Here is a 24,855-nt window from a genome sequence, read left to right as displayed (position 1 = left end):
TAAAATATTTATCTGTAATGACCCAAGCTCCTCGCTCAGTCTTGGACTGAAAGTGGTGTTAAAGTGATTGAAACGATCAAAGGTTTTAGAAGCTGAGATCTGTAGAGACTGGAAAATAAAGCACACATCTGTGTAGATAATCACCTCTCAGGTGATCGAAATGTCTCTGGTTCGTACATTTAATGCCTGAGGATTGAGGACTATGCTTTATTTGGACATTGCAAATTTGAGACAGATTATCTTCGATAGCAAAAAAACAGCACAAAATTCTTGTAAAAAAAAAAGGGAGGAATACTGTGAGACAAATACATTTATATTGCTTAAATAGTGAAGACAATATGACTATTTTAAGTAGATTATTTTATTTGAAAATGTAGAAAATTTCTTATGTAGAATGTATAAATATTCTTTTAAAATATTTTCAATAACAGTGAACTGACACAAATTATAGCACAGCTCATGTAATATTTCATGCAAATACAATATGTTTATCCTTCGGCTCATTTTTGGACAATGATTTAAAGCTGAATGTATTGTGTTCTAAATATCGTTGAAGGAAAAATAATACAAAACCAAAATAACAAAGACTGACATCAAATAAAAATGGCATTCTGCTTAAAACTAGACTCTTCAGGAAGTGCTCAATTTATTTCCAAATTTGAAGTCTAATCATCCATATTAATGAAACTGTTCATTATGGTAGCTCTGATGCCTTTAGCAGCTTAATTCTTTTTGGAGCTTCCTCATCAAAGTGCTACTTCAATGTCCACATTAATGGAGTTCCTAACGGAAGTTCGGGAAGATCACAGTGCTAAGTGCCCCCTTTTCATAGTGATGTCCAGGGTAGGAACTTTCATCTTTAGTTGAGTTATATGCTCAGGCCTTTCCATTAGAGCCAGAAAAAAACTGCTTACCCTTTTTCATTCCCTCTTATAGATTATATGAGCATGTGAGGCTGTGAAGTCAGATATGAATAGCATTTCTCTGCTTGTTGCTCTCTGCAATTGCCTTTTTTTTTTATATTATAATAATTTTTTATGAAGTTCAGATATATGTGATTGTGAAAATCAATAGAAATATTTTTGTTAAAAGACTGATGTGATATGAAAGTAATAAGCAAACCGTTTTATTTTCTAATGAAATATTTAAAACAAATATTTTTATAATAAAAAGAATATTGATTTTTGTTTTTCTTCCACTTTCTCTGGTGTCTCAGGGATTCTGTACAAGGGAAGTGGTGAGAATATCTTCCTCTCCCAGCTTCCTCCTGTTATCAGCACCATAATGGGGAATGGCAGGCGCAGAAGCATCTCCTGTCCGAGCTGTAATGGGCAGGCGGAGGGAAACAAACTGCTGGCTCCTGTTGCTCTTGCATGGGGCATCGATGGTAGCCTGTATGTTGGCGACTTCAATTACATCAGACGGATCTATCCGTCAGGCAATGTCACCAGTGTCATGGAGCTCAGGTGAGTGAGCACAACTGAATGTGTGATTTAGTAGCACGGCAGCATGGAAAGCTTGCAGAGTACTTGAGACATTTTGTGACAAATCACAGAATCCTGAGAGGCAGCGTCTAGAGATTATCTCTCAACAAAGCATTTAATAGCATAACTATTTTTAGTTTAAAAACATAGTCCTCATAAAATGGAGAGTTTGCTTAATAGCGGCAGTAATTCTCACAGCAGGTGATTTGAAGCCCGACAGTAATTGTCATGAAAGTTATTGGTGAATGCTGTGGATTTGTAAGCAGTGCTTTGATAGCTGTAGCAGCACTGGTTGAAAGGGGTTGAATTTAGAGATGTTTAGATTTTAGACTGCTGTGCATTACACTGTTTAGAAAGGTAAACTCTGATCAACTCCTGTTCACCACACATTCTCAGTTTGAGGGTGATTTGTCTTACCCAGGATCTGAATCCTTTTTTTATTTAATTTCAGATCTACATATTTTTTGAAATACTCAGTATTTTTAGAATAGACAAGTAGAATTTTAGATTAGTGGAAGGATCTAAGGATTAGAATTGTTATTGTTAACTAAAGCTTAAACTAAAATTATTAAAATAGTTTTAATTAACTGAAGCAAAGCTGAAATCTAAATGTTTTAAAAACGTAAAAAAATAGAAATGTTGCCTTGGCAGCTACCTGAAATAATTAAATAAAGTTAAAATACAAAAATGACTAGAACAAAAACTGAAATAAAAATAAATTAATGCTAAAAAGGATAAAACTTTTTTTTACCTTGTCCAAGGAAGAAAGACACCACCAGCCCTGCATACCCTAGTTAAAACTTGTAACTAGATGTAGTACATACATATAAATACATACCTAAATATCACTAAAAACATAATTTAAGGATACTTCCAACCCTGGAAACATGAATAAATGATTAAAACAATAATTTAACAAATTTAAATGTGTGTACAGCTCTGTTTTTTTAAAACCAGCACTTAACCATCATTGTAAAATATGTTATATCATGTACTCCTTTGATTTCAATTGGCAACATGTTCCAGAGTTGGAAGCCCTTTACAGAAAAGCTCTTTGCCCTTGTGTAGTTCTACAAAAATCAATTCTACAATTTCCACCTACTGTACTCCTAGTGGTTCTACTATTACCATCCTATTACCTTGGTTACCAGTGGTGCCTTATGATGCAAACATTTAAAAATCTGTTTTATATATGACAATTTTATAAAATTAAGCATATTTTGTTTTTTAAATATGACAGTGATGCTATCAATTTTTAGAGACTGATTATACTACACCTTAATTTTTTTTTATTACAGAGTCATTTGTTTGAGTCTAGACTGTAATACAGTAAGACATACGAGACAAAAAAAGTTACAAAACAAAAAAGTTACCATAAAATAACAAAAGCACATTACAGAATTACTACATTTGAAACTTAAATGAAAATGAAAATTGACCATATCTAAAAAAAAAAAATAGAAAAATAATAAGCTCAAAATATTATAATATTTTGAATAGTTAAAAATAATGCACAATATTAATTAAATAAATAATAATAAATCTAAATAAATACTATAATTATATTTAAATAATATTAAAATATTTAAGAATTGTTAAGGGTTCAATTTAAAGGTATCCTCAATTGGATTGTGAAGAATAAATACAGTGGTCACCAGTGGGTTCCTGAATTAGATGGACAAGGGGGTGATGTGAACTAAATAGAATAAGTGTATACTATTTTACCTAAACTTGTCTCACTATATTTTCTTACTTTATCTTTCCCTTCTTTTTTCAAACTAACCAAAGAAATAAGGATTTCAGGCACAGGTAAGTTACATTACAATTCATGGTCACAGTTGTTGTTGATGTGAATAGAGGGCCGATCCTCAAAGCACATGGCCGGCCACAGGTGTCGCACGTAAACTGGCTAGATGTTGTTATTTTTAAAGGACATTTATGTGTTACAAAATTTTAGATGGGATAGAACCCTTTGGGACACATTGTTATTGAAATATCTTCAAATGGATTTATAAGTCCAAAGGGTGTATATAGAAAACTAACCTAGTTTAGTTACCAATCCCAGAAGATGTCAAGGCATATTTTATGAGAGATGCACATCACCTTTTTCTGACTGTCAAAAAGATTTACTCGAGCCATGCAAGAGGACTTGAATTATGATGCAGTGGCCAACACTCTAGGCCTTTAGCTGAAAGAAGATTTTCACATTTGGATTTTACACAGGCCAGTGCCTGTGAGTGTGAATTGGTTTCCAAACAGTCCAAGACATTGATCGAATAGAGCGCACTCAGTGTGCAAGAGAAGCATTGAAAAGCTTTTGATAAAACGTGAAAAAATGTGTTTGATCCCAGAGGAAAATGTCACTGAGCTCCACACCATCATCTACAAAGTCCCGACTTGACTGGTCATTTAACCACTAATGGCATGTCTGGAGGGGCCACACTACCTCATTCAGTGAGGTGCAGACTGATTGGGAGGCAGAATTAATGAATGCAAATAAGCATAGCTTTCTGAAAAGCCATCAGTTGTTGACAGTCATTAAGATATGCATATCATCACCGTATTGCAGAGAACCTTTCCCCGCAAGGGAACGAGAATGATTGAAATGATCTGGCAGTCCTGAAGTCGTCATCACAGCCTCCACAAATATGTTCCAGTCACATCACATTTACTTCCCTTTCACACATTCTTTTTTCTTCTTCCCATCTGTCAGGAGCTCACACCCTTTTGATAGATGCGGAAAAACATGCTGCGATTCTTTCAATGTCTGTAATGATATTAATATTCTAATCAGTCTCTCATTTCATCTGCCATCTCCAATTGCAATGTCAGACCAATAATTTATTGTCGCACTGCCTCAGCTTGACAGCAGATTAATGTTTTAACTAATAATGCTACTGTTTATATCTTTCTCCCCAAGTAACAATCCCGCTCACCGCTACTACCTGACCACGGATCCGGTGACGGGCCGGCTGTATGTGTCCGACACCAACTCCAGGCGCATCTACAGCCCGCAGACACTCCTGGCCAGCTCAGAACTCCAGCAGAACGTGGAGGTGGTGGCGGGAACAGGAGACCACTGTCTGCCTTTTGACGAAGCTCAGTGTGGAGATGGAGGTCCAGCCACCGAAGCTCTCCTCACGGGACCCAAAGGTATTGTTAGAGGATCATTAAAACTGATCATCAAAAGGGTCATGCATTTATTTCACAAAAGGAGTCAAATAAGAAGGGTTCTTCAAACTGCTCAAATGCTTGAGATGAATCTTCTGAGGCATACAACACACTTTGATTGACATGAAAGATCATCCCAAAGCTCTGTGAGCTTTTAACAGTGTATTATGCACTGAGGTTTTTGATTGGCGCCTCAGCGAGGGAAATGGGAACTGACAGCCTCAGGATAGGTACTAAATTATTTGACTGAGCCAGACACAACAGATTGATGAAGCTGTTTTGAACGTTTTGTGACTTCACCGACATAAATTTAAAGGGTCACACTTGCCTGGAGAATATAGACAACCTATTTCATATAATCTCATCAGGCAGAAAAAGAGATGTTTTCATTGTTTTGCAATAAAATGTCATTCACACATGAATGCACATATGGCATGATGGATACATTAGGTATCATATTTCCTGTGTAGACGGGGAACGTAATGCGTTGAATTGATGGGATGTGTGCAGAGATCTACATTCTGGATGTTATAACTAAGCATTAATGCATGCATGCCTTTTCCTCGGTTGGGACTGAGATTTTTGCCATAATGTCAGTTCACTTCACTGTGTTTTTGCCAGACACACACACTCTTTGTGCTATCACTCAGCTAAGCACGAATTTACCAAGCAGCAGTTACTATAGCAACCCACACTTTTATAATTTGGGCTTAAAAGTGGGTTTGATGCTTTCCCACTCCATGCTTTTGTCAAATACCTTGAGTTGACTTACAGACCGACTGAGACGGAGTGAGGGAGAGCGAGCAGAAATGCTGGAGGGAGGGAGGGAGAGAGAGATGTTCTAATACATCCTATTCCACTTTCTCCTTAAGAAATAATTCAGCAGTGGGAGGCAAGATGTGAATAATTGAGGGCGATGCTTTCTGCAGTGACCTGAATAATGGGAAGCCAAACACGACACATGTACCCGCTGCCTGGATCAGGCAAGCAAAGAGCACAGCTGTGTGACCTGCACATTTCGTTCCTTCCTCTCATCTCTCCAGGGATTGCCGTTGACAAGAACGGACTGATCTACTTTGTGGATGGGACCGTCATCCGGAAGGTGGATCCAAACGGCATCATCTCCACCCTGCTGGGGTCCAATGACCTTGCCTCTGCTCGACCTCTGAGCTGTGACTCAGTTATGGACATCCACCAGGTGAAAAGTTACAATTCTTAAATCAAGATGCTAAAGCCATTTATCAGACCGTCAGTGACCTAAATGAGTTTTGGTCTTGGTTAATGTCGTTTGTTTATTTTTCATACAGTGTGATTTAGGAAACAATGAAGTGATCGGCTGTTATGTTTTTGTTTTGTTTTAATACTCAAATACACATAATACTAGGGCAAAGATATACACAAAATTGGTTAAAATTAAATATTTCTTATTTTTTACTCAAATTTAAAAAGAAAACATTAACATGTAACAATTATTACATTTATTATTATAGGTTAATATTAATTTAGAAATATAATATTGTGATATTATATTCATGTTTATTAACATTAAAAATGAATTCATTAAAAAATATTTAATTTATTATTCTTGGTTGATATTCATTTCTAAAGTATATTATTGTTCATGTTTGTTTAAAATTAAATAAAATAAAAAAAGTTATTATTCAAGATTAATATTAATTTATAAATACACTATTGTTTATAGTTCATTCATGTTAAAATGTAACAGAATAATAAATTAAATCATTTTAATTATTTAATGTTAATATTATTTCATAAATATACTAGTTCATGTTTGTTCATAATACATTAACTAATGTTTATAAAACTTGAAATGTTAATGTATTAAAATATCATTATGTAGAAAATGCAATTAATCTATATTCATAAATGCCGTAAAAAATAGTGTTCACTGTTGTTTCTCATAATCTATTTCATTAATGTTAACATATGCATCCTTATTGAAAATATCTATCGATAGTTCTGGGAAAATACCATATTTGTTAATAAGTCTAGCAAGTAGTATTAAATATCACATTTTTACTAATATCTGTCTATCATAAAAAGGAAGGAATACATTTAAGTGAAGTTATATAAAGTATAATATCTACATATCATCTTGAACAGTGCATTTTTTTTCTCATTCATCTGCCTTTTAGGTGTCTTTAGAATGGCCGACAGATCTGACTGTTAGTCCGATGGATAACTCATTGTTTGTGCTGGATGGCAGTGTGGTTTTGCGGATCACTGAGGAAGGGCAGGTCAGCGTGGCAGCAGGCAGACCCCTCCACTGCCCCATGCCTTCTACAGACATCTTGGTGACAGAAACACAGCGAGCCACGCACACCCATCTGGAATCCCCAAGCGCCATTGCCGTCTCCTTCAATGGAGTGCTGCACATCGCTGAGACAGACGAGAGGAAGATGAGCCGCATACGCAGCGTGGCAGCAGATGGCGAGATCACTCACCGGGTGGGGGCGCCTTCAGACTGCGACTGCAAGACCGACGTCAACTGTGATTGTTACCTAACAGGAGACGGCTTCGCTAAAGATGCTCGGCTAAATGGGCCGTCTTCCCTCGTGGCAGCTCCGGATGGAACCCTGTTCGTGGCCGACCTGGGTAACATTCGAATTCGCGTGATTGGAAAAAACAAGCCTGCACTTAACAGCATGGGCCTGTATGAAGTGGCATCATCTGCGAAGCAGGAAGTGTACATGTTTGACATTAATGGCACACACCAGCATACGGCCAACCTGATCACTGGAGACTTCAAATATAACTTCAGCTACAGCAATGAGGGAGATCTGACCTCAGTGGCCGACAGTCATGGGAACACGCTACGGATTCGCAGAGATGCCAGCCGCCTTCCTGTCCGCATCGTTGCACCTGACAACCAGGTTATTTGGCTAACTGTAGGCTCGAGTGGTGGGCTGAAGACCCTTGGCACACAGGGGCGTGAACAGGTGCTGCTAACTTACCATGGCAACAGTGGTCTCCTGGCAACCAAGAGCACTGCCAATGGATGGACAACATTCTATGAGTAAGAATGTTTGAGCATTTCTACTTGTTGCTCGTGCTTGCCAGGACAAATATCTCTATACATATTGCTCAACATCAGCCTGTAACTTACTTAACCAGTTGAAATAACTTCTATAATTAATCAGACTTTTGCCTGGTGAGTAATGAAATAGGAAAAAACAGAGACTTACATTTGAAATAGTACCTAAACAAGGGGTCGGCAACTCCAGTCCTGGAGGGCCACTGTCCTGCAGAGTTTAGCTCCTCCAACCCAAATCAAACACACCTGAACAAGCTAATCAAGGTCTTCAGGATTACAAGAAGGCTACAAGCAGTTGAGTTTTTATCAAGCTTGGAGCTAAACTCTGCAGGACAATGGCCATCCAGGACCGAAGTTGCCCATCTCTGACCTAAACCATTTCTAGGGACCACTATCCACCTTATTCCACAGCTATTTCCCATGAATCTGCAAGATTTCTGATTTAATAGCTGCTATAGGTAAACATATACAAGAATAACAAAGTGCAGTAAACCGTAAAACGAATTGTGCTACAATGTTTATGAAAATGAATTAAAATAATATGATAACAAATACCGTTTTGCAACATTAGACAGCATGATGGACTGATTTTGTATAAAGTAACTGAATAATTCAAATGCCTTTGTGCTTATTCATAAGGGTTACATTAAATTCAGCACCTTAATATCACTCTCTTTCAGCTATGACACAGAGGGACGACTGACCAATGTAACCTTTCCTACTGGAGTGGTGACCAGTCTGGCCTATGACATGGATACTGTTTCTACAGTAGAAAGAGAAAGTTTTGAACGAGATGAAGCTGCAACCATAACGACAAACCAGTCAGCAATTCAGACCGTCCTCACATTACACCAAGGTAACCCTTGTGTAAACAGACAAATCAAATAGATGCACTTGCATTCTCATAGGATTTTTAAAATGTTCTAGCTTTTCTGCTAATTTATGTTGCCTTTTTGCAGATCAGCTGAAGAACAACTATGTGATTGGTTATGACCACTCCTTGTGGATTCTGTATGCTAATGGAATGAACACTCACTACCAGACCGAACCACATATTCTGGCTGGCGCATCCTCCCCTACACTGGCACGGAGAAATATGACCCTACCTGATGACAGCGGGCAAAACTTGGTGGAGTGGCGTTTTCGTAAAGAGCAGACGAGGACTAAGGTCACAGTGTTTGGACGCAAGTTACGAGTATGTACTGAAGTCCAATTACAGACGAGAAAGAACAAGTCAAATTCTTGTTGAAAATAACCACAAGACCATTTCATTCTTAAATCTATTAGCCTTTCTTTAACACAAAGCACTTGACATCTGTCTTCTGACCTCATTCATAATAGGCAATTTAAAAATCACGCAAGATTTCTTGCTATGTTTTTTTATTAAATGTGAATTTTTGCAAATTAAATCAATTAAATAAATGTGGCATGAAGATTGCACCCAGCTGATCTAAGAGTACAAAAATTACATTTTACAAATGACATCAAAGAGTACATTGTTACAGTGGTTAAATAAACCTGTTCTAAAATTTATGTTGACTACATTGGAAGATGATTTAATAGTTTGAAAGTGAAATCGAATCACTTAGTTTTATTAAGTTAAACTATTAATCATGAGACTCATGTTCACACAAAGAATCAAGTCAAAATTTCTGTTGGACACCAAGGCAACTGACAGATAAAAAAAAAAATCAGCCAATTTTCTAGTCAATTTTCTGCCATTTTACTGTTGCCCATACCAATTTTGTGTCTCTTCTCCGCTTGCACTTCAAGGTAAATGGACGGAACATTTTGTCTGTTGATTATGACCGAGCGCTGAGGATTGAAAAGATCTATGATGATCACCGTAAATTCCTTCTGAAGATTGGTTATGACACTGCAGGTCAGCCCACTCTCTGGATGCCAAGTAGCAAGCTGCTTCCTGTCAACCTCACTCGCAATAGCAACGGGCAGTTGAGTGCCATACACTGGGGCTCTGTCTCAGAGAGGGTAGAGTATGATGGACAAGGCCGTCTGCTTTCTAGGACATTTCCTGATGGGAAGACCTGGAGCTACACTTATCTGGAGAAGGTAAAGGCCAGCGGAAATTGCTTTTAGTGATGTATGTGATATACAGTAGACATCAAGAGTTTTTTTGTCAGTTGACTCTGTCACGTGTACACTGCTTATCAATATATACACACACATGTAGGGTGCATTTATTTGATTAAAAATACAATAAAAACAGTACAATTATCACATCAAAGCAGCATACAATAACAACAAACTTTTGGAAACCGAAACATGATACCACATTATCCACATTTCCGACCCGTATCCACATTTTCAAAGATGGAGCATCCATACTCTTCCAATGCTATGGATTCTCCTGGATTGAAGAAGTTCAAAGTCCAGAAGTGTAGTCTTCTAGTATCGATGTTTGTATAAAGTCCATTAAATAAATTGTTATAAAGAACACAGAGTTTAACATTCAAAGGGACTTTAGAGTTAAACATATATCTAACAGACATTTTATAACCTCCTTCCAGTTTTGGTTTTGGACAAGTTTGGGGTTTTTGGACATTACAAAAAGAAAGTGATATACTGTACCTTTCTTGTTTAAATATTTAGTACACACATCTGGAATATTAGCAGACATATGATGAAGTTTGACAGTTATGTACGTTGACATATGTTCTCATTAGCAACTTACATTGAAGTTATTTAAACCTTGTGTTTATTGTGTTTATTGTGTTGGTGCTTTTAGACAAGTATCATTCAACTCTTTCTCGTGGATGTCTTCTTGTATATCGTCGCTGTCTGGCGGAATCCTCATATCTCCAAAACCATTATTTTTCAGGAAATTAAAAAAACTGCATATTTTTTTAATTATTAAACATTGTATCGTTAAAGTTGGTATTATAACTTATATTGCTATCATATACTGTTGTATACCAACATTAACACAACATTTCCCCAAAATCATGTTTAATCGGAGATACGAGATTTATGACTTGGGAGCAGGGAGATACGAGGTTACGCTGTCATTGATTAGAATGGTACGGACACAGACGTCGCTGCTGCCAGCAGTGTTCATCAAAGTCTGCGGTCACGAAGAGCCTTTTGACAAGAGATAAGGCTTTAAGAGCTATTCATATCTAATGATTGTGGTTACATACATCTTCCTAAACTCTATTTTAAAGGTTTAAGAGCTATACGTGAAGCAGAACAAAAAACGATGAGGTAACTAGGCTGTCTAATAGGCGGAAATTTGCCTAATCTGCACGCAAATTTACCGTGGCTCACAGGCTTCCTTCTGCACCAAAGCATTACAGCAATCGATTTTTAAAAAAATCTGAAAAAAACTGACAGAGTTATGCAATGATAGGCTTACTGGCGCCAGTAACGTTAGACAGACCCTTTTTCTCCCATAAATAAAACCTGCTACTTGGGGTATTTTACATGCACAGTGCCAACTTCGAGTCAGTAAAATAATAATAAAAACAATAATTTAATGCTGGTATCCAAAACATTTATTTCAATTCAAGTATTATATTAGATACATTTTAACCCTCTGAGGTCTGAGCTGTTTTCTGGGCCCTGGAGGTGTTCTGACATGCTCTGACATTTCTGGTTATATCTGTTACTTGTGACATTTTCATGGCTAAAGTCTAATTACACTGTATTCAGCACAAACTCTGCTACAATAATATATCAACAGCATGTATGTAAAAGTTTGTAGTTTTGAGATAATGACATTTATGCGTGGTTTTTGAAAATACAAAAAAAAATTCTCACTGAAATAAGGCCATGAAACCCATACTGATTATTTCTTCACAAGACTTTTGAAAATTGTATGACGTAGCCTAGAATATTTGCTGCAAAACTATGTGAAAATCACCCTGACTGCTCATTCAGATAAGACAATATATTGATTTAAAATTTTTACGACGTGTTTTGCGTGAAAAAGCCTTATGCGAGAGCTCATTAATATGTAAGCTTTTCTCACCTGAGAAAGACAAAGAACCTCCCCTAACGGCCCTATTAGGAGCTATCAGGCACCTATCATTCTGAGCAACCTTGCACAATACTGTAAATGAGGAGATTTAAAAAAGAATGGCTTTTAAATTGTTTGGATTTATTTACAACACAACATAATCCAAAGATACACAACAAATGCCAAAAAAGCACTTCAAAGACAGAGACCTTTGTGCCATTCCTAAAAACACTGTACATACCTTTCATTTCCAAGATTTTCACTTTACCATGTTCACGTACTGAGACTCATGTGAATGTTGAAGTCCTCAGTGGCATCTGGGACCTGAAAAAAAAAGTGAACATACTGATATCAAGAGAAAGGCCTGCACGATTTTGGATTTTGGAATATTAGATTTTTCTGGTTAAAATTGCTTTTTAAAATTCCTTTTTAAAATTCACAGAATACACACACACACACACACACGTTTCCAACGATATATAATAAAATGAACACCAGGTTTGTTGTGCCTTGTAGGCATAAGGTATATGCGCAGTGCGGATAAAATAATAATAACAATAAATAACCTATAGCAGCCTATAAATCTTTTTTCAGTATTTCAGTAACAACTAAGCTAGAGAAAAATATATTGATTATCATGTTACTTCAAATGTTTCCATCCGTTATGATGATATGAAATGAGATAATAATAAAAACATGAAGCCGTTTGGTGCGTTTTGCTTTCATCCAAAATATGATACATTCAAACGCGATCGCTTGCAAAATATGATACATTCAAACGCGATCACGCTCAAATATAAAACATTATGGTTACCATAAACATATCTATGTTTGAGCAGATATCCACAAACACAGTAAACACGGGTCTAAATATTATAATATTCCCCATATATCTAGCAACAGTTCAACTGCAACGTGACATTTATGCAACAATAACAAACTAGGCTATGTAAGAATTTCTTACCTTATCTTTCTTGTCTTCAGATCGCGTTCTTCTTCTTCTGAGGTAGCCTAAATCCAATGTAAGCTCAGGCACGTCTTTCAAACTCGACGAAATGTGAAGTGAAGTGTTTTGTTGTTGAGGTAACGAGCGCGTTCGCGTTCCATGTGGAGATTTGCATGTGAATATCTTTTGCGCGAGTAGGCGTGGCCAAATTAACTGTAATGAGCAAGCGTTTGAGAAGCTGGACATCTTGTTGGTTTTATACAAATTACGTAAACAGAGAATATTTGTTTTCGTTTTGAATCCGATTATTTAAAAGTACACACTTAAATGTTTATAAAGGTATATGGCTCATAAATGTGTGACAAGTATTCGCTGAGTTTTGTTTCAGTTTATAGACGTGCTCAAGAAAAAAAAGTTCACCGCGACAGAGAGGCAGAACGCACACCCTGTTTATTTTCTTTATTTTACAAAAGCACAATGTTTTGATTTGATTGTAAGTGGACACATACAAAAGGAGAAATATCACAGATTCTTTTTTTATATTTCTTTTTTCTGTATGACCATAAATGATGGAGTAATTTAAGTTTATAGTGCTACAATGTGGAGAAAATCCGGCAAAACGCGCCCGCGCGTTTGCCGACCTCAGAGGGTTAAAACAATGCACACGTATAATAAGCCTAGTAATAATAAGCCTATAATACGTAGACATTTAAAATACATCAATAACTGATATCATAGTTTAACACAGATAAAATCAGAGTTAAGGCTTGCTTTACGTGTTGCTCGACGAGGATTTCTTATCGTTGCGACGTTCAATCCTGAGGAGACAAAATGCCGGATTATGCCGCGTAAACTCCCGCCGCAGAGTGAAGAAGAGGTGGAGTTACGAGGATTCTCAGACAGTTGAAGTGTCCAATGGAGTTACGAGATTTGCTCTCAAGCTATTTTCAACACTTTAGATTGGTTAAAAATTTGTAAAAATAACAGAACCACGTGGGGACTGACCAATAGCATCGATTTGTGAAAAAATATGAAATTGACCAAATTTGAACATACGAGGTTTCCGCCCGACAGCGACGATATCCATTTTCCAAGCATTTAATTTATCTATTGTTGATTCAGTTCTATATTAAACCATTATGTTATAACATAGAGCTCTTTTCAATTTTTTTATTTCAACATGGAATTATTTCTGTGTTAGCAAAGCTGAATTTTCAGCAGCCATTACTCCATTCTTTAGTGTCACATGATCCTTCAGAAATTCTGGTAGGCTGATTTGGTGCTCAGAAACATTTATTTTTAATATCAGTTTTCGAAACAGTTTTTTTGTGGAAATATATTTATATGAAATATTATTTTTCAGAGAATTGGAGATATGTCCAAGATTCTTTTTTCCTTATAATAAAAATAGACCTTCAAGATATATTATATGATGAGCACAAGACATGCTTGAACCTCTTTGTCTCTTTTTTTTTGTGGAAGTTGATATTTAGCTAAATGTAATTTTGTTTTCCACAAAAAGGAAAGAAAAAACATATGGGTATAAAGTGATATGAAGGCCAGTAAATGATTTTAATTTTGGATCCCAGTAAGATCAAACTAATGTGAAGATTAACCTAAGAATTAGTTGTTTTTAATTCATCTTGATTTATGCAAGGTATGTTTTCTTCTCGTTCTAGTCCACGGTCCTGATACTGGCGAGTCAGCGGCAGTACGTCTTTGAATTTGACCCACAGGGAGGCCTTTCTGCAGTCACTATGCCCAGTGTGGCACGCTACGCTATGGAGACCATACGCTCTGTGTCTTACTACCGCAACCTTTACCATATGCCTGAGAGTAATGCTTCTGTCGCCGTGGACTACAGTGAGGATGGGAGGCTCCTGAGAGTGGTGCAGCTGGGCACAGGGCGGAGAGTCCTTTACCGGTATCGCTGGCACAACAAACTCTCAGAAGTTCTGTACGACAGCACTCGTGTCAGCTTCACCTACGATGAGACGGCAGGTGTGCTGAAGACGGTCAATCTGCAGCGTGAGGGCTTTATATGCACCATTAGATACAGGCAGCTCGGCCCCCTGGTAGACCGCCAGATCTACCGCTTCAGCGAGGACGGGATGGTAAACGCTCGCTTCGACTACGCTTACGACAGTAGTCTGCGTGTGACGAGTGTTCAGGGGGTTATCAATGAGACCCCGCTGCCCATTGACCTCTATCAGTATGATGACATCTCAGGGAAGGTGGAGCAGTTCGGCAAGTTTGGTGTCATCTATTACGACATCAACCAGATCATCTCCACCTCTGTCATGACTTACACCAAACACTTTGATGGGCACGGTCGGGTCCGAGAAATTCAGTATGAACTCTTCCGTTCTCTGCTCTTCTGGATCACAGTCCAGTATGACGATATGAGCCGAGTCACCAAGCGGGAGATTAAGATTGGCCCGTCCTCCAATGCCACCAAGTATAGCTATGAATATGACGTGGACGGGCAGCTGCAGACCGTCTACCTCAATGAGAAAATGACATGGCGCTACAGCTATGACTTAAATGGGAACATACACCTACTGAGTCCAGCAAACAGCGCACGAATCATGCCTCTACGATATGACCTACGAGACCGTATAACTCGTCTTGGGGACCTGCAGTACGAGTTGGACGAAGATGGGTTTCTCTGCCAGAGAGGTCCTGAGATCTTCCAATACAACTCCAATGGCCACCTAGAACGTGTCTACAGTAAATCCACCGGGTGGTCTGTCCAGTATCGTTACGATGGTTTGGGAAGAAGAGTCTCCACAAAGTCCAGCATGGGACAGCATCTACAGTTCTTCTATGCTGATCTGAGCTACCCTAGCAGGATAACACATGTCTACAACCATTCAAGCTCACAGATTACCTCTTTATACTATGACCTGCAAGGACACTTGTTTGCAATGGAGATCAGCAATGGAGCAGAGTTCTACATCGCCTGTGATAACATAGGATCACCGCTGGCTGTCTTTGGCAGTGATGGCATCCTCCTCAAGCAGGTTCATTATACGGCCTACGGCGAGGTCTACTCAGACTCCAATCCTGACATGCAGCTGGTGATCGGGTTTCATGGAGGACTTTATGACCCTCTAACAAAACTGCTTCATTTCGGAGTGAGGGATTATGACATCATGTCGGGTCGCTGGACTTCGCCTGACTTCATGCTGTGGGAGAAAATCAGCAAGAACCCAGGACCTTTCAATCTCTACATGTTCCGAAACAACAACCCAATAAGTAAAGTGCAGAAAGTTAGAGACTACTTAACAGGTATGGCATGGATTCACTGCATCTACTGTATCCGCACCTTAAAATAACTTCTGCAAGTAATATATCTGCTATATATTGCACATTCCCCTCCCCCCAAATTTTAACTAGATTTTAAATTTATTCATTGATATTTTTCTACAGATGTAAACAGCTGGCTGGTCACATTTGGGTTCCATCTCCACAACAGTATTCCTGGTTTCCCCATTCCCATTTCTGAGATGACACAAGCCTCATACGAACTGGCCAAAAGTCAAGTGTGGGATGACCTGACAGTAAGTTTGTTTTAGATGGATATCTTCACATACGTTATATTATATTATATTATATTATATTATATTATATTATATTATATTATATTATATTATATTTAGTTTTTGTACCATTATTATATTGAAATAATGGTGGAATTTGATAAATTAATAATAATTTATGAATATTTTATAATAATAAAAACAAACAAAAAACATTTTTGGAATGGAACTAGAGCTACACGTTTCTCTAAAATGTTTATCATCTTCTTTTGTAGGCCAGCTTTGCAGTCCAACAGCATGTCATCCGACAAGCTGAAGCATTTTTAACATTTGGGGATCTGCCACAGGTTGAATTCAGCCATAGCCAAAGGGCTGATAAACCCTGGCTGTGGTTTGCCTCAAGCGATTCATTGATAGGTCGTGGGATCATGTTGGCCCTTTACAAGGGCATTGTGATAACTCGTGCACTAAGCCTGGCTAATGAGGATTGCGTCAAGGTTGCCAACATCCTCAATGGCGCCCTTTACTTGAAAGACTTGCACTTTATTGTGGATGGCAGAGACATGCACTTCTTTGTTAAAATGAATTCTCCTGAAGCAGACCTGGCAGCGCTGCGGCTGACTAGCGGACGGAAAGAACTTGAGAATGCAGTGAACGTAACCGTGTCACAGTCCACAGCTGTGTTAGGTGGCCGCACCCGACGGTTCGCAGATGTGGAGTTTCAGAGAGGGGCTCTCTCCCTGCACGTGCGCTACGGGGCATCTCTGGATGAGGAACGAGTGCGTGTTTTAGAGATGGCCCGACAGAGGGCCCTCGCCGTCACATGGGCACGTGAGCAGCAGCGGGTACGAAACGGAGAGGAAGGATCCCGACTATGGACCGAGGGAGAGAAGAGGCAGCTTCTCAGCAGCGGACGGGTGCAAGGCTACGATGGATACTATGTGCTGTCAGTAGAACAGTATCCTGAGCTAGCCGACAGTGTGAACAACATTCAGTTCCTCAGACAAAATGAGATTGGCAAAAGGTAGTGAACAGACCATAATTAGCCACAACCACTACTACTCCTAGTCTAGTAAGAAGAGTACAACCTAGGGGGGGGGGAGGAGCATTAAAACAACGCTGTGCGTTGTGAATCATTGTGTTTTCTCAAAACCTATTAAAGGCCTTAACAAGGTTACAGTTCTGGAGCACAATGAAATTATGAACTTAATAGCATCAAGAGACAGGCCAGATTCTGTTGATATCTTTATTTAACTATTTATTGATTATTCATTTTTACAGGCACTATTCAAATATATCCCTAAAGAGAAAAATGACATACCTTTTGAAAAATGAAAATGTTTACATATGCATATCACTGTACCACTGCAAAAATACCACATTTGATGTCAGGTGGTTTATTGTAGCCAGCTATACACTGTAATATTTTTTATATTTATTCAGATTTGTCCCTCTTTCCTGTGCATTTCATGAAAATCATAATAGGAAAAAAATGCTTTTGTTGGAAATCATGTAATTTGCAATGAAAACTCTCCTAAATATGATTTTAGGTGTTTTTTGGGTTGTTTTTTATTTATGTCTGGTTCTACTTTGTTACAAAAACATGTTATTTTATATTGACCGTTTGATTTGCAGTTATTTTACGTCTTACGTTAACTGAATAAACTGTACATGAAACAAATAAAATGGCAGCACAGCACAGAAAATATGTAAATGTCTGTATTTATGTAAATGAGTGTTTATCTGCATATTTTTCAAATTAAAAGCAATTATTTGCTCATTTGGTTACAGGTCCCAAGGGAAATATTTATGAAAATGATTTGTACTTAAAAGAAAATAAATGATAAAATTACTTATTTTTGACCATTTTTACTTCTTTAAACACAGATCAAATTAAAATCAGGTTTATCAAGAACATGATACACCTTGGCCTAGTTTCATGGACATATAAACCTAGGTCTAACCTTTGTAAAAGTTTTTGTCCACTAGCTCTAAATTGCTGTTTACTGCTGAACTAATTGCACTGTGGCACTCTGAAGTTAGAATTCATTTTAATTAAAGGCAAGACTGCGTGAGTCATAAGTAAAACTCACTTTCATCTGCTTTAGAAATAGTGGGTAGATTAATGGTAATCCCTAAATATTATCTTAAATGTATAATTGCTTTCTGTGTAAAATCTGATGAGTGATCAAAGGCAGAGGAGTCGGGACCACAGAGCATGAACATTTGCTTGCTGTGTCACTGAGACATGTACACCCTCTATCATGTGATTTCTTTAAAAGTGGACCACACTGGTGCATCATAAAACATATCTATGATGTGGTAATTGCAGTATTTGACCACTGCTAAATCTGAGATTATAAAAAAAGATGCTTTCTCATTGAGGTGTCTGATAGCATGCACAGGTAAACATGAAACACACTGCATCTAATAAGTGATGATCACTACATTGACATTACAGTGTCCTCTCGCAGATATCATTTTAAAATCAACGTATTCCTTGGTCAGCTGCACATGATCATGATTTATTCAAGCTCTCAGATTAATAATGTTGATGATCAGGCAAAGTGGAAGCGTCAGTTTATTCAGGCAGGAAAGATTTGCTATGCTGATTTAGGACCTATTTGTGCATGCATGGTTCATAATCAACTAGTTATAAATGTATGTATTTGAGGTTCAGAGGAATGTGTGATAAGACAAAGTCTGAACATTTTACAAATTAAATATATAGTTAGAGCACATTCAATAATATAAATAAAAAAAAGATACTTTTCAATTTCAGCTTAAAAAAAGCAAGCAAAATGATCTCTGACCTTTGAACCAGACTAGCTCTGCTTATCTAAAGAGAGATCTAGTGCTAAACTAATTTATTTCTACATGCTATAGATGGTGTTAGTTTCTTGCAATATCACACAGATATTAGTGTGCAGAGTTACAGCTTTGTAATTATAATTTTTCATTTTTTTTTAACTGGGTTTTGCTAAATAGAATGTCCACACTGAATATTCCAACAATAAGTGCACTACATTACATGCATGACATACACTTATTTAACTGAAAAAAAGTGTGGAATTTTAGACACCATCATCTATGGCAATATATCTGTCTACGCATCTGAGCAATTTAAACCGCACTTGTTGGGTCTTGTTTCAAACAGTACAAATGAGCTAAGAGGACTTCCCTCAGGTTGTGTTCGGATTTTGACCCGGAGAAGGCCTCATTTATCTGAGAGTAGGTATCTAATTTTTTGAGTAAAAAAAGCATAATTTATGAATAATATTGGAAATATTAAATAAAATCTGGGAAAAAAAATTCACTGTTGATCACACTAGGCTACTTTAATGTTTCACAAGGAAATTTGTTTTGAAAAAGTTTTATTTTGTACAAAATGGCACAAAGTTATACTTGTGGTGTTCCCGGTCAAAAATGACTTCAAAATCAAAAATGATTACAGTAATCGTAGGCCTCATTTATCTGAGAGTATGGCATCTCATTTCGGTCAAAAATTGCCGGCCATTGAAAGTGAAGGGGAGAGACTGAAAATAAGAGACAAATGTAGTTTTCAGGAGCATGTTCATTATGTTCATGTAAACATATGCATGTGTGCTTGCAAACATCGAGCCCTTGGACCTGTGCATGTGTGGATACATGCATACACACGCTACCCAAACACACACACACATTAAAAAACACAAACTATTTTGAGTATTACACACATTCATTTTCACAGAGAGAAACTTGATCTTACCCTGAACTGCATCTAATATCCATTCATCCATCTAACATTCTCTCTCTCACACACACACACACACACACACACACACACACACACACACACACACACACACACGCTCGAACTGGATTTAGTCCGCAGTGACCCTGTTTCAAAAGAATCTTTCATGTTCTTTGTTTCATCACAGTTTTCAGACAAAATATTATGACATTTTGTTTTGGGACTAAAATGTACAAATATAGATGTTACATATAAATGCTTCATAGTGTCTTGCTTGTCATTCATTTTGTAGCAGCACAATGGCGAAGAAGCTCTCTGTGCATCATCTAAATTGTCTAAATTCAAGCACTATTTCATGGCCAAGTATTCATTTAAATAAATGGACAATAGCCAATAGGCTGTATAATGTACAGTCAGTTGATCATTACAGCAAAATAAACCCAGACATGAAGACATTGCTAGGAATAGCCTAGTATACAACAGAAACATGCTTTATTTGCATGATTTAGCAGAAATAGTAAGAGTATCCTAGTATGCAATTCCAAATTTAGCAATTATCCCTTACATCTCATACATTATATATATATATATTCGTTTTCTTTCACTTTTTCTTTTAATGTAAGCATCTGAACCCCATTCATGACTGTGAACAACTACAAATATAAATACAGTATGAACTTTATCAATTATATTGCAAGAGGGTAAAGTAGAACATGAGATTACATAACACAGCTGTACTTTTTTTTTTTAAGTGAAGCGTTACGTAAATCCCCTTTTGAGCTGGAGCTTTCTGCGGGTCCCACGACAGTCTGCAAAATATATTCTACTGGAAAGCTAGAGTGGCACGTGACACCCCCATTCTCAAACAAATTAATTGAAGCTAGGATGAAGGCCCATTTAATGGAATGCATACATGATTTTAATAATAAGCATTGGTTATATTTAAGAGACACAGTGGATTTCCTTTAGGAAATTACAATCATATTTACTACGCAAGAGTGAGCGAGGCAAGGTCAGATGATGTCACCAACACCACTGTGTTGTTTTAGTGCAGTGCATGCTAATGATATGCAAATGCACTGAGGAAAAACCTTCCCTGGTTTCACCCGTATTAGCCATGGTCTGTTTTCTGGTTAAATCCGAGATGCACCATGCTGTTCAGCCCCGACTCCTCATTAACACTCCTCAAACACAACATTTATGCACAATCAAGTCCCAGCAAACATATACTTCCTAATGGGTTGGTTCATTTTACTCTGAGACATTTTAGCTGATTCGCACACAGTTTTACTAAATCCCTAAAATAACACTGGTTTATGAAGGTCACTCTCAACAGCCATTTTTGTTGTTTATGCCTCAAGTGGCAGATTTGATGGATTAGCCAACTCTTCTCAAAAGGTGTGAAGACAGTGACGCCCAATCCTTGTCACGGACCGCTCAATATCAGCAAACTCTGGAGCCCGAGCGAGCAGTGTGTTTACAAGGACACAAGACAAAGACAAGCCTGCTGTCTGTCTCACACACACACACACACACAACAGATCCCCTGACTGTCATTCCAAACCCTCTAACCTTTCACAATCTGTTCTGGCTAGCAGAGTTCACCTATCACCCACAGTTCAGCTAAAAAACATGTATATTTACACACATAGGCAGATCATCAAAGACTCTATAAAGAGTTTAAATATATATCAGACTCTCTCAAATATGAGCTTTTCCAAGATAACGCAGGCATACATGACTCCACTATGAAATAATTTATGAGAACAAATCAAATGTCACATGACTCGCATTTCATGTTGAATGGCATTGTTCGAAACTTCATTTTTGCATCCATTACACACAGAATTCGATCTTCAGAAATCCAAAAGCATCACAGAAGCACAATGGAGAGTGTGAGCAGATGATTTTAACAGTGTTTATTTAACAGGACTGACATCCATTCCAGTAAGATAAAAAAAAAAAAAAAAAAATAGATATCAAAAATAATTATTCAGTGTCTTTTGGCAAAACATTTTGTTCTGGCTGAATTCCATGAACAAAAATCAGCAGCCCAAAGAACACAAGGAAATTTTTAACTAAAATAACACAGCAAAAACAACTGGACCAACTTGTATACATTTCAAACATTATTAAAGACAAGTAAACAGTCAGTAATAAAATAAGAACAAATAAACAAATTAGCAATGGCACAAATAAACACAACTGTTCAAGTACCAGAGGTGTAAAGTCCAGGTTCAGAAAGTAAAAGTCCTCCTCAGTATTTTGTTTCAATCAACTGGATTTGCTAATTAGCACCGTTTTTCAGCCAGGAGATAGAACTAATTAGTTAAATCAGCTGGCCGAGTTCATGGGTGGAATAAACATATGGCAGGACTTTTGCTTTCTGACCCCTGGACTTTACACCACTGTCAAGTACAGAAATTGAAATTAAATGTAAAATAACTGCATAGTTTTCTTTTTATAGATAAAATATAGAACAATCCTTATTAAAGTTACAAACGTTATTCAGTCAAGATCAATGAGTGATTTTCTTTTTCTTTTGTTCTCTGATTAACCTTTATGACAGACCATATTAGGCTGCTGTCACTTTAAGACCTTACGCATGGATCCAATATACTGTTACACATGCATTTTCTTTCTCAACAACTGGGGTATGTAAAAACAAATATTGCATTACAATAAGTGTAATTGTGATTGTCAAAACATTTGGTAACTAAATAGAATTTTATGAAGTTTAGTGACAACATGTTACAATGTTTGTACAATGACTGGTAGGATACAGTTTTTATTATTGCTTGACAAAAATTTCAAGATTCTAATTCCATTATTGTGATTTAATTCCGATTTTGATTCAATATTGACTAATTTGGATACATGTTTATTTTAAATTTTATTTAAAAAAATAATCTCACCTAATGCTGTAAACATAGAGGGCCCAATCTGGTATTATTAAAGGTTAAAAATAACAAATTAAATTAAATTAAATATAATGCAGTTTTTGTTATAATAACAATTATTTAATGACATAAGTAAATATATAATAAATATGTAATATAGTGCTCAGCAAAATATCTCTAGCTATTTTTTCTATTCAATTAACATGCTATGGTCATTAAATGGCTTTCGTGAGGTAAATGTAACGTTATGTGACATAATTGTTCTCCTGCTGTTATATTGACCGCTTTCCATGGTTGAAAAACACTAATAGGCTCTATGCACGATCGCTTCCGCGTTTTGTCTCAGCCCGCCCAGTTACATCCGGTGCTGTGTCAGAAGCCATTTTTGCATTAGGTGGAGATAATGGCAAATGACACTCGTTGTTTACAAGAACTTCCAGCGGTTAACGTGAATTATGTTAACAATATTGTGAGGCAGTTAACTGTCACACATATGAGTAAGAAAGAGAAGTTCTTTAAATTATAAATTTCGAGCTACATCAACAACTTTGACGGTGAGTATTCTCTCATATCGCGTGAAATCCGACTAGCGAATCAGTTTCTAAAATCGTTGTCTCCGTTTCTGAGAAAATGAATTTTATTAAAGTTTTGCCGCTATACACTTCGCTATACATTTTATACAATAAACTTTATTAAACTCATCAGTATATCTGTTTGATCATCATTCGGACCTGGTCCGAGACAGCAGACTTGTAGAAGCCGGCTGAGATCCTACCGGAAATACGTCAACAGCGTTCGTGCATAGAGCCTATTGGTCGATATTATGAAACGTTATACAGCGATCTGTCACGTCACATTTACAAGCGCCAAACGTATTTTTGTCTGAATTTCGTAATAAAATTGACGGAAACTAAGAGCTGAGAATTAGTTTAATATTAAAAGTACCTCTTTGCTCCGCAATTTTTCTGTGCGTGAGAAAATGGATGTGTGGCGTGAGAGCGTGTGAAAAGTCTCAATTGCGTGAGTCTCACGCTCAATGTGTGAGAGTTGGCAGCCCTGTACTGTGTTTACTCAGCTCTTATGGTGATTTTCTGAAGTAAAACTGACGCTTCATCTTTTGTGTGATGTACAATAAACTTGATTAAACTCATCAGTGTTGGATCATCATTCGGACCTGGTCGAAACAGCAGACTTGTAGGCTATTAATAAATAATGGATACATACAAGCAGATGACAAATACGTTATAATAACCGTAATTAAACTACTAAACTATACCTGTTCCATCTCTATACAGCACTCTGACTCTGTAGGCATTACTGTCCGACTCGAAATGAACACCGTTACTGAGAGTTTCTGATATTATCATCATTTTATTATCATTGTCCTGAAAATTATCATGAAGCTCCGCCCCCTGGGTCGTCCAGCAGCAGCTTATTTGCATTTAAAGGGCACACACTAAAACAGCGCGTTTTTCTGAGCCCCAAAAAATGACAATTTAAACATGCTGTAAAAAATTATCTGTTGGGTATTTTGAGCTGAAACTTCATATACACACTCTGGGGACATCAGAGACTTATTTTACATCTTGTGAAAAGGGGTATAATACGGGACCTTTAACATATTTTGTTTGTATTTGTTCGTTCAAGAGCGAGAAGACGAGCGCACTATATGACAGGCGGCTCTCTACATACGCTTTGCATATGTGCGCACAGAAAACAGCGCGCGAGTGCCGAATTAAGTTCTCTTTTGCGTCTTCTTGCAATTGAAATAGTTTGAAATCACATTAAAATGCACACACAGGAATCGATAAGCAGAATCACAATTTTAATTTTATTGCAAGTATCCGATTCCTGACCTTTACTAGGCTATATCTGATTCCAGAAATGAAATCTTTTTTTGATTCACCACCCTGTTGATATATTGTTAAAAAAAAAAATATATATATATATATATATATATATATATATATATATATATATATATATATTTTGTATATATATAAATAGTAGATGAAAAAAAAAAAAAAAAAATAGAAATGTTATCTTGG

At 37.1% G+C, this 24,855-nt stretch overlaps 1 protein-coding gene across 5 annotated transcripts in view; it reads left to right on the top strand.

The window, feature by feature from the left end:
- Positions 1-18,021, top strand: part of LOC311095208 (teneurin-3) — a 143,681-nt gene extending 125,660 nt beyond the window's left edge. For 4 of the 5 annotated variants that reach the window (XM_084133621.1, XM_084133620.1, XM_084133619.1 and 1 more), the window contains 11 exons: positions 1,217-1,466; positions 3,273-3,293; positions 4,405-4,637; positions 5,699-5,853; positions 6,812-7,692; positions 8,391-8,566; positions 8,670-8,905; positions 9,484-9,780; positions 14,312-15,923; positions 16,065-16,195; positions 16,450-18,021. In XM_084133621.1, coding sequence (XP_083989747.1) covers positions 1,217-1,466; positions 3,273-3,293; positions 4,405-4,637; positions 5,699-5,853; positions 6,812-7,692; positions 8,391-8,566; positions 8,670-8,905; positions 9,484-9,780; positions 14,312-15,923; positions 16,065-16,195; positions 16,450-17,202 — 4,745 coding nt within the window. In that variant the 3' untranslated portion in view covers positions 17,203-18,021. The remainder of the gene's footprint in view (positions 1-1,216; positions 1,467-3,272; positions 3,294-4,404; positions 4,638-5,698; positions 5,854-6,811; positions 7,693-8,390; positions 8,567-8,669; positions 8,906-9,483; positions 9,781-14,311; positions 15,924-16,064; positions 16,196-16,449) is intronic. The other variant, XM_084133622.1, reaches the window with a different exon arrangement.
- The last annotated feature ends 6,834 nt before the right edge of the window (positions 18,022-24,855 follow it).

This window comes from Abramis brama (genome assembly GCF_963993115.1).
Source record: "Abramis brama genome assembly, chromosome: 13".
Taxonomy (NCBI): Eukaryota; Metazoa; Chordata; class Actinopteri; order Cypriniformes; family Leuciscidae; genus Abramis; species Abramis brama.
The sequence above is the reverse complement of the archived record's forward strand: the minus strand, read 5'-3'. Positions and strand labels throughout refer to the sequence as shown.